This window comes from Heterodontus francisci, chromosome 4 (genome assembly GCF_036365525.1).
Source record: "Heterodontus francisci isolate sHetFra1 chromosome 4, sHetFra1.hap1, whole genome shotgun sequence".
Taxonomy (NCBI): domain Eukaryota; kingdom Metazoa; phylum Chordata; class Chondrichthyes; order Heterodontiformes; family Heterodontidae; genus Heterodontus; species Heterodontus francisci.
This window is the reverse complement of record NC_090374.1, coordinates 55,494,574-55,512,057: the sequence shown is the minus strand read 5'-3', so window position 1 is coordinate 55,512,057 and position 17,484 is coordinate 55,494,574. Positions and strand designations below refer to the sequence as shown.

The following is a 17,484-nucleotide window of genomic DNA, read 5'->3' as shown; positions in this document are numbered from 1 at the left end:
CCACAGGAGCTGGAAATAAGATCTGAAAACTTAACCTTACAAAGCCATAATGCATGATGGGCTTGAAGTTCTGCAGTACCATGAACAGTTTTCCAAAGATACATAAAGAACTATAAAACCTATCAGCATTTTCTTTTGTTACAAATGTACATGGTAACATAATCAATTTCAACAACCATCAGCTGGATTTTGCAGCCAGCAAAGAAGGAACTGCACTCCCTACCAACCTCAAAGAAAGCTACCCACAAAGATCTAGTTTCCCCCTTTTCCGAAGGCAGTTTAAATTTGGCGGCAAGTCAAGGGATCTCTTGGCATGCAAAAGCAGTGATGTCAGCAAGCAGATAAGCAGCCAATGACACTGAAGTATTTACACACAGCAACCAAGAAGTTAAAAGTATTTAATTATCCTTCACTTTTAATTAAAATTTTCAGACGGCAAAATTAATAGTAATGCTTGGAATAAGACAGAAGCTGAAAAACAGAATGCGGACCTTGGCACCTGTCCAAAGTGGGGAACAGTAAGGGAAGCATAATGTGCTAGTTGTAGGGTATGGAATAAAAAGGGGAATAGATAGCATCCTTTGTAAGCATAATTGAGAGTCCCACATGGTTGTTGCCTACGTGGTGCAAGGATGAGGGACATATCAAACCAGCTTGTAAGGATATTGGAGGAGAGGAGGAGGATCCAGTTATTGCGGTCCATGTTGGGACCAAGACCAAAAGGTCTTGTTTGGTGAATACCAGGAACTAGGAGCTAAATTAAAGAGCAGAACCTCAAGGGTTATAATCAATGTTCCCTCTAAGCTGGGGGACACATTGAAAACATAGAACATGCTGAACATAAAAGGTTATTACACAAGTTAAGGGCTTATGTGGTTGGGGTAATATAGATAGAGGATTGGTTGACAGACAGAAAGGAGAGAGTTGGGACAAATGGGGCATTTTCAAATTGGCAGGCTGTAACTAGTGGGATGTTGAAAGGATCGTGCTGGAGCTATTTACAATCTATAATTAATGACATAGAGGAAGGTACAGAGAATAACATATCTAAGTTTGCTGATGATACAGGTAGGACAGCAAGCTGAAAGAAGGACACAAAGAGGCTGCAAAGGAATATAGACAGGTTAAGTAAGTGAGCAGGTGGAGTATAATGAGGAGAAATGTGAGGTTATTCACTTTGGTGGGAAGATTAGAAAAGCAGCATGTTTTTTTAGATAGTAAGAAACTTTTAAGTGTTGATGTCCAGGGAGATTTTGGTGTCCTTGTACGAGAAACACAGAAAGTTAGCATGTATGTACAGTAAGCAATTAGGAAGGCAAATGACATGTTGGCCTTTATCACAAGGGGGCTGAGTACAAGAGTAAGGAAGTCTTGCGACAATTGTACAGGGCTTTGATAAGACCACAGCTGGAATACTGAACACAGTTTTGGTCTCTTTATCTAAAGGAAGGATATACTTGCCTTGGAGGCAGAACAGCAAAGGTCCATTAGATTGATTTCTGGGATGAGAAGATTGTCCTATGATGAGAGGTTGAGAAGATTTGGCCTATATTCTCTGAAGTTGGGAGAATGAGAGGTGATTTCATTGAAACTTATAAGATTCTGAGGGGGCCTGACAGGGTAGACACTGAGAGGTTGTTTCCCCTGACTGGAGAGCCTAGAACAAGGGGCATAGATCAGGATTAGGGGTTGATCATTTAAGACCAAGATGAGGAGAAATTTCTTCACTCAGACGGTTGTGAATCTTTGGAATTCTCTACCCCAGAGGGCTGTGGATGTTCAGTCATTGAGTACATTAAAGGTTAAGATGGATAGACTTTTGGACTCTAGGGGAATCAAGGGATATGAGGATCAGTCAGGAAAATGAAATTAGGTCGCCAATCAGCCATGATCCCATTGAATGGTGGAACAATCTCGAGGCTAAATGGCCTATTCCTGTGCCTATGTTAAAATTCCAGTTACAACTCATTCAACAAGGTGTAACTTTTTCAAGAGTTTTTACAGCGTAATTCTCGTCAATTCATACCATTTCCTGTTGACTGCAGTCTGACGGGTGCCTCAACAGCATAGAATCACTGACAACTTCAGGATTTCCAGAATGTGTACCTGTGTGGACTCCAGAAGTTGCTCTCAGTTTCAGTGGTGTAATGATGGCAAACGTTGACAGCTTCGCTATTGTTACCAACACAAAATCTGGGCTATTCTCTACAATACTGCAAATGATGTTGTAGGAATATCTCTATATCTCTATAATCTATACCCAGCAATTGTAAACAAATAATAAACAACATTTTAACGTTGACCTACCACTTGTTTACTGAGTGATTTCATGAATCAAGCACCAGTCCTCAAATAGTTAAATCTAATACTTTATGGCAATAGGATGCAGTGCTCTAAACAGCAACACAAAGAACACTTCTCTTAACCCATTGAAGTATTTGAGGATGTTAACAGCAGCAGACAATTGCTGGCAATTAAATTAGATGGTCAATTGCCAGCATTATGTGGACTACTGCTCAGCAATTACCTTCAGGCATAATGCAATTTTAGCAGTGCAGATATGGTGTCAAAGAGGAAGAAATTCTATCCTTTACTGCAGATTGTGTTTCATTGTCAAGATAGCTTTTAAAAAAATTGTTCAAGTAATTCACTAAGTTCCTGTTTATAGAAGCTATGTAGATTAAAGATCATTAAAGTCCATTAAAATATATGGCACTACAAGCGGTCCAGCAATTTAAGTGGCTCCCAATTAGAGGACAGAGTTCCTGGAGTGGTTGCCACTCTCAATGTGCATCTCAATGAATAGGTTTTGTCAGTATTGTGACTGCTGCTGGCCAAATCACTTCACAGAAGCAGGGCAATCCAGGTCAGGCAGGAAGAACAGACATGGCCCACCACTTAGAGAATGTTTATACTCCAGACCATCCCAAGGTGAAGAAGAAAAGTGGTTTGTATGAGTGAAGACATTCGAAATGAAATTAGTTAATATTTTGATGCCCTAGACAGGATAGGCCGAAGATCTTCGAAACACAAAAAAAAATTAACTTCACATGCGCCACATTCTTCCATTTGTACACATGGATTATTTCCAAGTGTCTACTTAGAGCTTTTAAAAGGGAAACTAAACCATTTAAAAATATTTCATATTTCACTTTTAAGCTAAATGCCTTGACTGAACAGTCAAGTATATAATTTTCCTTTTACAGTGCTGCAGTGTGTCAAAGCACCAGTGATCAATGGGACACAAGTTCCATTCCCTTCTCCATGCAGAGCCCCCATTTCAAGTGCCCAACTAAATGCAAGAGGAGAGGGGTGCAAACTTTCACAATCTGCTCTCACTCGCCCCCAATAAAGGCAACCATTGGCAGCAGATGCAGGATGCCTGTGTGTGTTACAAGCAAGGCTTATAAGCAGAGTGAATTTAATATCAAAGTAGCATCCCCATATTGCAGAGTAAGAGCTCAAATGGAAGAGAAACACTATACATTTATTTCTTACCGCTTCTTTACAAAGCTTTTTTCCATTTGATGCTTTCACCATGTTCTCCATTACATTTAGAGCTCGATTCAAATACCCTGAGGTCCATATCAGGGGCATTTTGGTGTAAACAGCACGGATCCCCTTAGATAGTTCAATTCTTCCTGTTAAAGAATATCCACATTTTCAGAAAATTAAAACTTACATAGGATCAACAGCAATCTGAACATACTGTACTGTTTTATATTCCTTACATTAAATATACTAAAGTGAACAGCTGCAGGAAACATACCGAGCAATGCAAGGCCCAGAAGCTGAGAGCTAAAGCCAACCGTGTTGTTCTGCTTCAGTCCAACCAAAAGTAAAGCTGCACCCAGATTCCGCTCATCTTCAAACTGGAAGACAACAGATTGTACAGAAAATAAGTGTAATCGATGGAAATCTTTACGTTTCAGCCAGAAGATTTACAATAAGCGAACAGAAATCTATCAGGTTAAAAGATTCCTGATCTATGCTGAGTTAAGTGAATTCAGCTAGGGTGGTGGTAGAAGATACTATAATTGACCTGAGCATCATTCAGTCAGGTCTCACTGCTGATTGATATCCGATGATCCTTGCTGGAAAATGTTTACAAAGGAATATCACATGAGGACAGGACCAGATTCAGCTGTGATGTTGAATAACCAGCCAACCCATTGTTTAGGCTTACATATGAAAAACAGCCACAGCCACAAAATAGTGGAGAATCAGCAATGCCTGGTGAACCACATAGGAGACAGCACCTTCAGGAGAGGAGGGAAAAGAACAATCTAACTTTGGTATATAAAATAGAACTAAGACAGTGCAAGAGCTGAAATTCTGCACTCTGCTTGCACCACTGCTTCATATGGATTCCTCAGTAATGCTGTGCATAGCAAAGAGTCTGGCATGGAAGGTTCAGTCTCCGTATTGGACCTGCATGAGTGCAGCATGGCTAACCTGGCCATTTATCATGTAAAACTCATTCTTATGTTAACATAAAACAGGTCACTTGCAAGCGACCAGGGAACCAAAGAGATTTTTTTTTAGTTAAAAGTTTAATATGTTCTTTTTAAGCTTTTCTATTATTACTAGATAATAGATATACATTTGCGAATTAAAAACTTGGGCGTAGAAACAAACAGGTTTATGGTAAAAACTGCTTTGTTCTTGGGAAATTCTTCATGTTTAAGGCAGTCTAATAAGTTGTAAAAGTAGAGAAGTGGAGTCCAGAGTAGAAAACTCCATGTCACTGTATGCTTACTAATGCAACTTCCACAGATGACAGGGTGGGAATGATGGGCTGGACTGCGGGATTTTAAAGAACGAAAAACAAGCCAATAGAAATTGGATAGAGGAAGATGGAAAAAACAAAATCTTTTTTTTTCTTTAGATTGTCTGCAAAATTTTCATTAGATTTTCTCATACATACAAAGTCATAAAATGATGAATTGCTAATCTGATTTGCCTTATGCCACAAGACTATTGTTTAGGTGGCCTATATATCTTAATCAACTAAGATTTTGATAGAAATCAAAGCCCATTATTAAACATAAAAACAAGAAATGCTGGATTCACTCAGCAGGTCTGGCAGCATCTGTGGAAAGAGAAGCAGAGTTAACGTTTCGGGTCAGTGACCCTTCTTCGGAACTCATTATTAGACATGCTCCGCAGAACAACTTAAAGACGTGTAGGTTCAGAAATTATAATTTTTAGCCTCTGAGCTCTGTCTATGTTCTGACAGATTTCAGGTAACAACTGCTGTAGTGATAATGCATTTTACATTTGAACTATCAAATGCAATATTATAATTGATCCACAAGTGAAAGAAATCAATAAAAATGCATCACGCATAAGTGTGTGTTTTAATGTTCTACATGATTGCGATTCAGATCTTATAAATTCATCAGGATTAATCTGTGTATGCACAAGACAAAAAAGTACAATCATGGTTGCATGAAGAGAATAAAAAGAGATTTTAATTCTGATTGTGGTACTTAACGCATGCTTTCACAGCATAATGGGCCATGGAGTAATTGTCCTATTAATTCTTTGAGGATTGCTGTACTATTTCAGCACTACAAATGCAAAAATTACAACAAATAAATGGAATTGTCATGTATGTTTATACGAGAGCATCAGGCAAAATACTTAGAAAATTGCTCGTTCTGAGCTTCAAGGTCGCCAGCTGGTATTTTTAAACTTGATCAACTAAGAATTTTATTTATAGGTTTAGGAATATGAGGCTATTGGTAGCAATCAAAATGCCTGGTTGCAGTGTTTGGATACACCCATAAAGGTCATCTATACAACAGTTGCCAAGATTGCAGTGCCCATTTAAGGAATTTCTTTTCATATTCAGCCTTACACACATTGGGATTATTACAATGACATTAAGTTTGCTTTCAGTGCATTAGGACCAGCAAACAATTATACTGCAAACAATTTTCTACAATCTGGAGTTCCATAAAATTGTAGGATTCCTATCACCACCCCTCCAGCTGCCCTTTTGTTCTTTTGCTACTGCAATGATCTGCCAGTTGCCTGAACAGAAGAAACAAATAACATAGAAACAGGCCATTCGGTCTAACAGGTCCATGCTGTTCAAGCCCCCTTCCACCCCTCATCTAACCCTAGCAGCGTAACCTATTCTTTTCTTCCTCATATGTTTATCTAGTTTCCCCTTGAATGCAACATCTTCCCCTTAACTGCATAAATACTGAAGATGTGCTGAATGTTCCTTCACATGTCAGCCAAAATGTGATTAACTAATGGAAGTGCAGACACATGCAGAATTCAAATTGTCTTTCCAGGCAGAAAATAAATTCCTTTGCAACTTGTCATCGTAAGTCAACTGCCTAATCAGAGCTAGATGTGCATTTCATAACAAGGGCACTAGCGAGAAAATCTATTTTTTTTACCTTCAATTCTGGTTCACTATGTAGATATTTATGTAGAACATAGAGGGAAAGAAGCTGTGTACATTGTTCATCAAACGCTTCTTGTAGCATCACTTCACTGACAACAGCTAGGGCACCTGGAAAGAGTGTAACAGTTTCATATGTCATCCTCATAGCCAATTCAGAGATTAAATATTTTTAATTGAGGTAAAAACCATTTCTCATAAATTCTATTTATTGGACAAACACCCTTTGTCCTTCTAAGTGTGTACAAGACTAAAAATCTATTGCAAGACCATTAAAAATTCAAGACATTACAACAATGGAGTAGAGAATATTAACCTCAGTTACACACCCTGCCTTAAGCACAGCTTCACATAATAGTTAACACAATTAGTTTTAAAGATTTTTGTATGAATGAAACTGATTGCAGCATACAGTGGAGGTAAAGACGTGGCTCAGTACCATAAATGTCAGCAGATATACTTAGAGAGCCACTAGGGAGAGCTTCCATCCTTGTTAATTAAACGCTAAAACTGTCAGGCAGCCCACTGTTGTGTATCCCAACCCTCTCTCCCTCCCCAAACAGGTAATCTTAATGAACATTTAACTGTCCCTGCTTGTTTACAGATACAGTTTGCAACTATATTGAATGCACATGGATGAGATAGCTAACCACAGGGAGAAAAGATTTAAGAGATTTAGACTAGTTGGAAGGGTTAGGGGTGGGGGGGGGGGGGGGGGAGGAATTGCCATCAGCCATACTGAATTAATTTTTAAGTAAATCTGAAATAAAAATCTTTTTCCCCTCCTCAAATGCTCCAACTAATGTATTGACCTTGGTTGGCCAAAAAGGGTGTATGGATGGGTGGCCTGCTTTCAGTCTCTATCTATAGAAATATACAAAACTGACATGCAGGAAAAGAACAGCTGGTCCATCAAGCCTGTCCCACACACTCTGATGGCTGGTGTATATTGCTCAACAACCATAGGCTAAGACATTGACAGTGGGTGAGGGTGACCTCTCTAGCTATATGGGAAAACACCTGGGCCAGGGTTTTATCCAGGTGATTGGGGTCTCGATCAGTGGTAAAGGCGCCGGCGAGGGCCCCACATAGTCTCCTCTGGGGAAGGCCCACCAGATCAGGTGCCAATTAGGCACTTAAGTGGACAGTGATGGGCCTTCCCCAGGATCAAGGACCATGCCAGCGGAAGTCCTGTCTGGCAGGACTTTAACTAAGCAGTGCCACTGAGGAGATGGTGGTTGCTGCTGGTACTGGACTCACTCGAGGCCCTGGACCCAGGCCACAGGTAAGTCAGCAAGGGAGGGGTTTTGCGGGGTGGAGGGTCACGGGGAGAGGGGAGGGTCACGGGGAGAGGGGTGTAGGGGTGTCGGCGGTGGGGGGGGGGGGGGGAAAACGGTCCACTGGGTCCCTCGATCAGGCATGACGCGCCGTTTATGAGGGAACCCCTCCTGGAGTCAGAAGCAACCCGCACAGGTTTGCTTGGCGTGCTCCCTGGCGACGACAGGCCTGCCAGCCGATTAAGGGCCTTAATTGGCAGCAGGGCCGTTCACAGGCCTTCCCATCCCGGACTTAATTTGGGTGGAGGCAGGAAGGTGGCAGGGTAACCCCACCCCACCAACACCACCACCCATCCCGCCTGAATATATGATCTCCCCGCCTTCAAACCTGATGTGGGAGAAGAGCATAAAATTTCCACCCCCACGATCTTTCCAATGATGGTACAACTGAGGTTAATAAATTAGTGTGTAGGTAACTGTAGATGGAAGCCACATCCTGTTACTCCATGGCAGGGCACATTGATGTTCAAATGCACTGCACTGTCATTAGTGAACTGATATTTAATAATGACATATGGCATCATCAAGCAATTTAAAAAGATTTTAATGACAGAAATCTTACATAATATTAAATGCATATAGAATTTTTAATTCCAAAGTCACTCTTTTACCACACTTCTGACCTTCATACAATGAACAACCTAGAGATAAAAGATGGCAGCATTTACCATTCATTGCAGATAATATAAATGCACAAACTAGTCAGCTAGTTATATTTCCTCACTTACTCGTAAGGTCTTCCTTCTTAATGAAAGAGTCCATTAGTAGATTAAATGTGAAGTTATCTGGAAAGATTCCATACTGCACCTGCAAAAGGATTTGAAACTTACAGATGCATGAGAGGAAGATAAAATCACCAACATCCAAATCAAAGAAGTCTTATAACTTTGCACCTCTACACAACATCTTCTAGTGCAGCTTGTATTAAATCAAAAGAATAGTATATTACCCAGATTCAGTCTATTTGTCGCCCAAGATCTACCATGACTGTTGGCCTCATTTGCAAAGCAACTCAATTTGATACTGCATTCGCCACCAGACTGGCTCAAGGTGTCCACTCCCAAATCTTGTTCACTTAAGAATAATGGCTGGCTCGGGTCTGCAAATGAAACCCAACCCGAGCCCGACAGAACCACATCTGACCCCGAGCCTGACCCGGCCAGAGTCCTTTCATTTTTTCCCATGCCTGACCCGACCATCAGTTAACCTACCTTCCGTTTTAAGCTTTGTTATCTGCACAAGCTTAAAAAAACTGTAACGAAACCACCTTTTGAGTCCAAAAAGTACATTAACATTTGAGCCACTTACCGGAGGTGCTGATAGAACATGTCCGACCCGGCCCGACCCGAGCCTGAATGCCGGACCCGGAAGTGCAACCCAACACGAACCAAACCCGACACATGTCGTTGGATCCCGTCCGGTTCAGGTCGGTAGCTGTGCTCTACTTAAGAATGTAGCACCCCCTCACCAATCTCATCCCTGCAGGGAAAATCTAAGGCTATCAATTTATGTAGGTATACCATCTGAAGTGATTTTTTTTCTCTTAAATTTACATAGAGGAAAATACTTTGTTGAGCTGGCCTATTTAGCCCATGTGTCTCAAACACTGGGGCCTCTGTCTCCAATGACAGATGATGCTAAGAATTACAGAGACAACAGCACTGACTTGGTTACGTTGCCATGCTATTTCCAAAATCAGGCTACCATTAGAAATAGTGCAATAAAATAACTGAAGCATCAATTTCTCCAATATGCCTCGTGTCTTCAACAATCATACAAGGCAACCCCTTCAGAATGTATTGATTTATCATTAGAGAAGGGTGCATATTCCCTCTTAGTACCAGAGCAATGCTTTTCCAAAACAAGGATAGAGTCTGACAAGGCCAAATTCATCAGCTAAACAACAAGCATTATTAGTTTTGCTAGTAAAAATGTAACCAGAGAGTCCGGTGAGAAACACTGTAATAGAACTCAACACTGGCGCAGTGGTTAGCACCGCAGCCTCACAGCTCCAGTGACCTTGGTTCAGTTCTGGGTACTGCCTGTGCGGAGTTTGCAAGCTCTCCCTGTGACCGCGTGGGTTTCCACCGAGTGCTCCGGTTTCCTCCCACAGCCAAAGACTTGCAGGTTGATAGGTAAATTGGCCATTGTAAATTGCCCCTCGTGTAGGTAGTGGTAGGAGAATTGAGGGAAGGTGGGGATGAGGTAGGGAATATGGGGTTAATGTAGGGTTAGTATAAAAATGGGTGGTTGTTCGTCGGCACAGACTCGGTGGGCCGAAGAGCCTGTTTCAGTGCTGTATCTCTCTATGACTCTAATTGATCTTTCTGTAATTGGAGTCTGAATAGATTGCAAATGATTAACCTCTAAAACATGATCTAAATAAAAGAATGACTACAATATTGAACAGTTATTATTGTTGGACTGTGAGACAAGGCTCTGCCAATTTCCCAGTTACAAGTGATGTGACAAGAATTCATATAGTCATTACAAAATCTATCAGTTTTGTGCTAGATCTTCTCGAGTTCAGCATCACCGGTCAGTCCTGTAAGCATACCTTGCATCCTCTTCCATCAGGAGTGTACTTCATATTGCCCAATCTCCAGTTAAATGATTATTACAGAAAAGGCAGACAAATTAGTTTGGGGATAGCTAGCTTGAAAGTGAGCATTGGTGAGAGCACTTTTTCACTTTTCACGAAATGAGGAACATAGAGAACTAGCTGATGGTTCTTTTGCCAATCACCTTAAGTCTGTTTTGTTACTCTTCCCCCAATGGGTATAGCTTCTTCCTTTCCATGATTGTGAATACCTCTATCAAATCTCTTAACCTTCCCTTCTCTAAGGAAAAAACCCCCCAGCTTTTCCAATCTATCCGCGTAACTGAAGTCTCTTATCCATTCTCATAAATCTTTTCCACAGCCTCTCTATTGCCTTCACATCCTTCCGAAAGTGTGGTGCCCAGAATTGGACACAATAGTCCAGTTGAGGCTGAACCAGTATTTTATAAAGGCACACCATACCATCTTTGCTTTTGTACCCTATGCCTTGATTTATAAAGCCCAGGATCCCATATTTATTTATTTAGAGATACAGCACTGAAACAGGCCCTTCAGCCCACCGAGTCTGTGCCAACCATCAACCACCCATTTTATTCTAATCCTACACTAATCCCATATTCCTTACCACATCCCCACCTGTCCCTACCACCTACCTATACTAGGTGCAATTTACAATAGCCAATTTACCTATCAACCTGCAAGTCTTTGGCTGGAGGAGGAAACCGGAGCACCCGGCGAAAACCCACGCGGTCACAGGGAGAACTTGCAAACTCCGCACAGGTAGTACCCAGAATCGAACCCGGGTCGCTGGAGCTGTGAGGCTGCGGTGCTAACCACTGCGCCGCCTTATTAATATCTTATAATATCTTATTAACCACTTTCTCATGCTGCACTGCTACCTTCAACGATTTGTGCAAATATAACCCCCAGGTCCCTCTGCTCCTGTTCCCCTTTTTGAATTGTATCCTTTGTTTTATATTGCCTCTCTTTGTTCTTCCTCCCAAAATGTATAATTTCACACTTCTCTACATTAAATTTCAACTGCCACGTGTCCGCCCATTCCACCAGCTTGTCTATGTCCTCTTGAAGTCTCTCTCTATTCTCCTCACAATACTTCCAATTTTGTGTCATGCTCAGATTTTGAAATTGTGTCCTGCACACCCAAGTGTAGGTCATTAATACAGATCAAGAAAAGCAGTGATCCTAATACCGCCCGCCTGGGGAACCCCACATTATACTTTGCTCCAGTGTGAAAAATGCCCATTCATCACTACTCTTTGTTTACTGTTATTCAGCCAACTTCATATGAACAGGTTTGTATGACAAAAATATGGTGCGTCAGTAGTCTGTGGTCAAAGTACTGCCTTTAATATCAATGTAAAGTTGCACATTAAAAGCCGATTGTTAATATAATAATCTGACTGCTACTGGTTGACTGGTTGCTCCAGGTCTTGGTCTCGCGTTCTGCTGCTGACAGCTGCAGTCTTTGATTCAGCTCATGTTTCATTGTTGTTTTCCATTTCCTCACCAGGGGGTGTTTGTAATTCATGCCCCATTCTCTAAACTTGTGCTTTTTATTATAGAAATTGCTGCAGTTACACTTTTCAGAAATATGTGCTGCAGAATCTGGTTGGGCTTGCCACAGAAATCCACTTTGAGTAGGAAGAATGAGGAGAGGGAATATGAACCAAATGGTACAGTTTTAAAAGGGATGCAAGAATAGAGAGATTTGGGGTGTACGTACACAAATCTTTCAAAGGACAAGTTGAGAAGGCTGTTAAAAAGCACATTGGATCATTGGCTTTATTAACAGAGGCATAGAGTACAAAAGCGAGGAGAGCATGCTAAACCTTTATGCAACATTGGTTCGTCCTTAGCTGGAGTATTGTGCTCAATTCTAGGCACCACATTTAGGAAGGATATCAAGCCCTAGAGAGGGTGCAGAAGAGATTTACTAGTTATGGTACCAGGGATGAGGAACTTCATTTATGTGGAGAGGCTGGGACTGTTCTCAGAACAGAGAAGGTTAAGAGGAGATTTGATAGAGGTATTCAGAATCATGTAGGGTTTTGACAGAGTAAGTAAGGAGAAACTGTTTCCAGTGGTAGCAGGGTCGGAAACTGGAGGACACAGGTTTAAAGTGATTGGCAAAAGAATCAGAGGTGACATGAGGAAGCTTTTTGTTTTACACAGTGAGTTGTTGTAATTGGGAATTCATTGCATGAAAGGCTGGTGGAAGCAATTTCAATAGTAACATTCAAAAGGGAATTGGATAAATACTTGAAGGAAAAAAAATATATAGCTATGAGGAAAGAACAGGGGAATGAGATTAATAGGATAGCTCTTTCAAAGAGCAAGCAGAGGCACAATGGGCCAAGTGGCCACCTCCTGTGCTGTATCATTCTATGATTCTATGGGTGCTGCAGAATTCTAGGGACCCTTATTATTACTGCACACTTTCAATCCATGAGCTGTCGTGCTGATAGGGAACCAAAAGCTTCTCTTAACTGCTGACAGTCTAAGAATTAAATAACCTCCCCATGACACTAATTATTAAAACTAAATTTATATTTTCTGAATTAATAGACACATTATAGTGGAAAACAGATTCTGCATTCCAGGCTCTTGTTGAGAATTCTCCCTTTATTTTAAATTCTAGTTTGAATCTGTGTCAGAAATTCTTTTAGCTTGACAAACATTTAAAAGACAGTATGCCAATTTTTAAACGGTTTCAGTGCAAAAGCAGTTTGCTACAGCAATCCACTGCAGTGACCTCATAACCTCACTACAGCACTCAGGGTGATCATCCACTGACGTTATTGCATAGCACAGTGCATGGTAATTTGGAAAAAAAAAGATTAAAACTGACATTGGAAAACATCTGTTTCCTATATCAGTATTATAGTTAGTCACCATGACGAAGTTAAATCATACTTTAGGACTCTAAATGAAAATGTTGTGACCACAAAGCACATACATTCTGTTGTAAAATAAAATCCATTAGAAGATAAATTGCTTGTTCTTTTAAAAGAAAATGCAAGTATTTGTTCAGCACTTGAGAGAAGCAAATTTGAATATATTTTCTATTATTGCAGACATAGGGCTGGATCTTGCTAGAAAAATAATGGTGTGTTAATGTGCAATTTGGCCAACAAGTTCAGGGGATTAAGAGATACCTTGTGAGTTGCAGATCGGGAGAACTTGCTGGTCGATTTACACCGCTATTCCATTTGCTTAACATTAGTGACATCTTGTCCGAAGCCTGCTTGTTATTTTTAAGAACTTGCTGGATTTGCACATTAATTGTCCATTAAATTCACCCTAGAAAGTTGAGTCTGCTAATTAGCAGCACAGGTACCTTTTTTTTTAAGTAATTGGTAATTGTTAATGCAATGTCAATAATTATCTCTGGCCCAGAAATGTAACAATGTAAACTGTGGCAACAAAAACAAGAAATGCTGGATTCACTCAGCAGGTCTGGCAGCATCTGTGGAAAGAGAAGCAGAGTTAACGTTTCGGGTCAGTGACCCTTCTTCGGAACTGACAAATATTAGAAAAGTCACAGATTATAAACAAGTGAGGTGGGGGTTGGGCAAGAGATAACAAAGGAGAAGGTGCAGATTGGACCAGGCCACATAGCTGACCAAAAGGTCACGGAGCAAAGGCAAACAATATGTTAATGGTGTGTTGAAAGACAAAGCATTAGTACAGATTAGGTGTGAATATACTGAATATTGAACATCAGCAAGTGCAAACCTGAAGAAAAACAACCTGAAAAAAAACAGTGGGTAAGCAAACTGAACAAACTAAGATGAAATGAAATAAATGCAAAAAAAGATTGTAAAAAATGTAAAAAGGAATGCAAAAAAAAGGAAAAAATAACTAAAAATGACTAAAAATGAAAGTAAAGTGGGGGGCTGTCATGCTCTGAAATTATTGAACTCAATGTTCAGACCGGCAGGCTGTAGTGTGCCTAATCGGTAGATGAGATGCTGTTCCTCGAGCTTGCGTTGATGTTCACTGGAACACTGCAGCAATCCCAGGACAGAGATGTGAGCATGAGAGCAGGGGGGAGTGTTGAAATGGCAAGCAACCGGAAGCTCAGGGTCCTGCTTGCGGACTGAGCGGAGATGTTCCGCAAAGCGGTCACCCAGTCTGCGCTTGGTCTCCCCAATGTAGAGGAGACCACACTGTGAGCAGCGAATACAGTATACTACATTGAAAGAAGTACAAGTAAATCGCTGCTTCACCTGAAAGGAGTGTTTGGGGCCTGGGATAGTGAGGAGAGAGGAGGTAAAGGGGCAGGTATTACACCTCCTGCGATTGCAAGGGAAGGTGCCCTGGGACGGGGACGAGGTGGTGGGGGTAATGGAGGAGTGGACCAGGGTGTCGCGGAGGGAACGATCCCTTCGGAATGCTGACAGGGGAAGGGAGGGGAAGATGCGACTGGTAGTGGCATCACGCTGGAGGTGGCGAAAATGGCGGAGGATGATCCTTTGGATATGGAGGCTGGTGGGATGAAAAGTGAGGACAAGGGGAACCCTGTCACGGTTCTGGGAGGGAGGGGAAGGGGTGAGGGTAGAGGTGCGGGGAATGGGTCGGACACGGTTGAGGGCCCTGTCAACCACAGTGGGGGGAAATCCTCGGTTGAGGAAAAAGGAGGTCATATCAGAAGCACCGTCATGGAAGGTAGCATCATCAGAGCAGATGCGTCGGAGACGGAGAAACTGGGAGAATGGAATGGAGTCCTTACAGGAGGTAGGGTGTGAAGAAGTGTAGTCGAGGTAGCTGTGGGAGTCAGTGGGCTTATAATGGATATTGGTAGACAACCTATCCCCAGAGATGGAGACAGAGAAGTCGAGGAAGGGAAGGGAAGTGTCAGAGATGGACCATGTAAAGGTGAGAGAAGGGTGGAAATTGGAAGCAAAGTTGATAAAGTTTTCTAGTTCGGGGCGGGAGCAGGAAACGGCACCGATACAGTCATCAATGTACCGGAAAAAGAGTTGGGGGAGGGGGCCTGAGTAGGACTGGAACAAAGAATGCTCGACATATCCCACAAAAAGACAGGCATAACTGTGGTGTCTCATTCCTTCAGGTAGATAATTGTTCTTAAGAGATGTAAAAAATTTCAATTTTTTTTCTTACATTTTCCTTTCTGTCTTGTTTTTCTCTCAATCCAATCTTTCTTCCCACCTCTTTAATTTCTGTACCGGATTTGACTAATTCACCCTCCATCACAGTAGCTCCCTGTTTGTTTTAATTCTTGAACCATATTGGTTAAGGAGATACACTGTTGGTCCCACTGTTCACTTGAGGTCCCAGGTGCCCGATGCCCTCACCGTGCCATTATCAGGTTCTGTTTCCAGCAAGTTCTGTTTGGAAAACATTTTGAGCTAATGAGTGCAGAAGGAAGTCTAACTAATGGGACTCCAGCAAAATGAAAATAACCCATTTTATTTTCAGTCGCACACAACTAAATATTAAAATCATGTTTAACCGTTGTATAGTCTTAACCATACACTAGTCTAGAGGATTTAAAATGTAATACAAACAACTTGCATTTATCTAGTGTGTTAACAAGAAAAACATCCCAAGATACTTTGCAGAGGAGAAAAAGACTAAGTGAACCCAGGTTAAGCACGAATGAGTAGTCAGGTTGGGGAATGGAGTTGGTGACAAGCGTATGGAGATTTTGGCAGAGGCTGCATGCTATTGCTGCAGTCTTCCTGATGTTAAACAGTTCAGTATTCTGGTTCATCCATAACATAATTAAGTCAAGCATGCTGATAGTAGAGAGATGACTGTGGGCTTGAGGGAAATGGTGGAGAAGCAGAATAAGGGGTGGCCAGTATACAAAAGGAAGCAGAGTGTGTCTACGGAACATTTCACTAAGTGACAGCATTTACACAAGAGGAGTGAGGACCGCGGGCAACCCCGGAGGTCTTAAGATGAAAGATAAGTTTACTGACTTTATCTTTCATTGTAACTGAAAATTGTAGTTTTTAATCTGATGGCCCATTAGGTATATTCAAAGCTTGGTGTGCTAATTTAGTATACACACCTAAAGAATCAGGTTCAATCTTTGATCTGTAAACTAATAATTATAGAAAATGCTGGAAATGCTCAGCAGGTCTGGCAGCATCAGTGGAGAGAGAAACAGTTAACTTATCAGTTCTGATGAAAGGTCATCAGCCTGAATTGTTAACTCTGCTTCTCTCTCCACAAATGCTGCCAGACCTACTGAGTATTTCCAGCATTCTCTGCTTTCATTTCAGATTTCCAATATCTGCAGGATTTTGCTTTTGTAATATCTACTATGGTCACCATAAGGTTGCTACAATTAGCTTTTGAATTCCTAGAGTAAAATTCGTTGCCAGAATTCACATCACTGATCATTCTTCACTGACCCTTTTCAGAAAGTGTGCGCATACAACTGTCGGACAAGGATAGGGTTTGGCTGTGATGGCCTCTGTGAAAGCCAACTTGGGTGAGGTAGTAGAAGACAACCATCAGCAGTGAAACTTTACCTCAGCATGAGTTATTGCCTTCAGAAGAAAAGGGAAGAAAATCAGGAGCCCGGGAAGGGATGATAGATGCAGATTCGCCTCTTGATGAGTGATAGCAGTCATCAGAAGCAGTAAATTTTCCCTTGAGCATATTTTCCACTAATGCCAATCAAATAAAAAACTACTGGAGTTTGAGTCAAAAGGATGGCTACTGCCAACGAGAGAAGAAAATCAACTTGAGCTATAAGCACAGGCCTAAAATGAACAAGGTGACTTCACTATAAAACTCTCCTGCCCTGTGGGAGGATGGCAACACAAATGGGCAATTCATCAACATATATACAAAAAAGTACCACTGCAACACTGCATTAGAAGGTCATCCTAGGGTTTGAATAAATAGAGGAAATTTAAGAGAAGGTTTTTAATTCTGCTGTTTCTACCTTTGGTTACCCTATTCTCTCTATCCTGTCATTCCAAGTACTGGCGCGGGAACATTATTCTCCTGTCAAACAAAGTGGTAATCTCATTACAAAAAGGAATATCTAGGCTATGAACTTTAAGCTGCAAATCCCCTTCAGGATGTTCGGGGGAACCTGTCAGAAAATATTAAGATCTATTTATTACTAAAGGATAGCTATCTGGTGCACTGCTGCCAAACTA

General features: G+C 41.3%; 1 protein-coding gene across 1 annotated transcript in view; it reads right to left on the bottom strand.

The window, feature by feature from the left end:
• mrps27 (mitochondrial ribosomal protein S27) overlaps window positions 1–17,484 on the bottom strand; it is a 99,461-nt gene that overhangs the window by 15,691 nt on the left and 66,286 nt on the right. The window contains exons 6-9 of the mRNA XM_068029563.1: window positions 8,487–8,565; window positions 6,417–6,532; window positions 3,770–3,872; window positions 3,499–3,641 (exon numbers count right to left, since the gene is read on the bottom strand). Coding sequence (XP_067885664.1) covers window positions 3,499–3,641; window positions 3,770–3,872; window positions 6,417–6,532; window positions 8,487–8,565 — 441 coding nt within the window. The remainder of the gene's footprint in view (window positions 1–3,498; window positions 3,642–3,769; window positions 3,873–6,416; window positions 6,533–8,486; window positions 8,566–17,484) is intronic.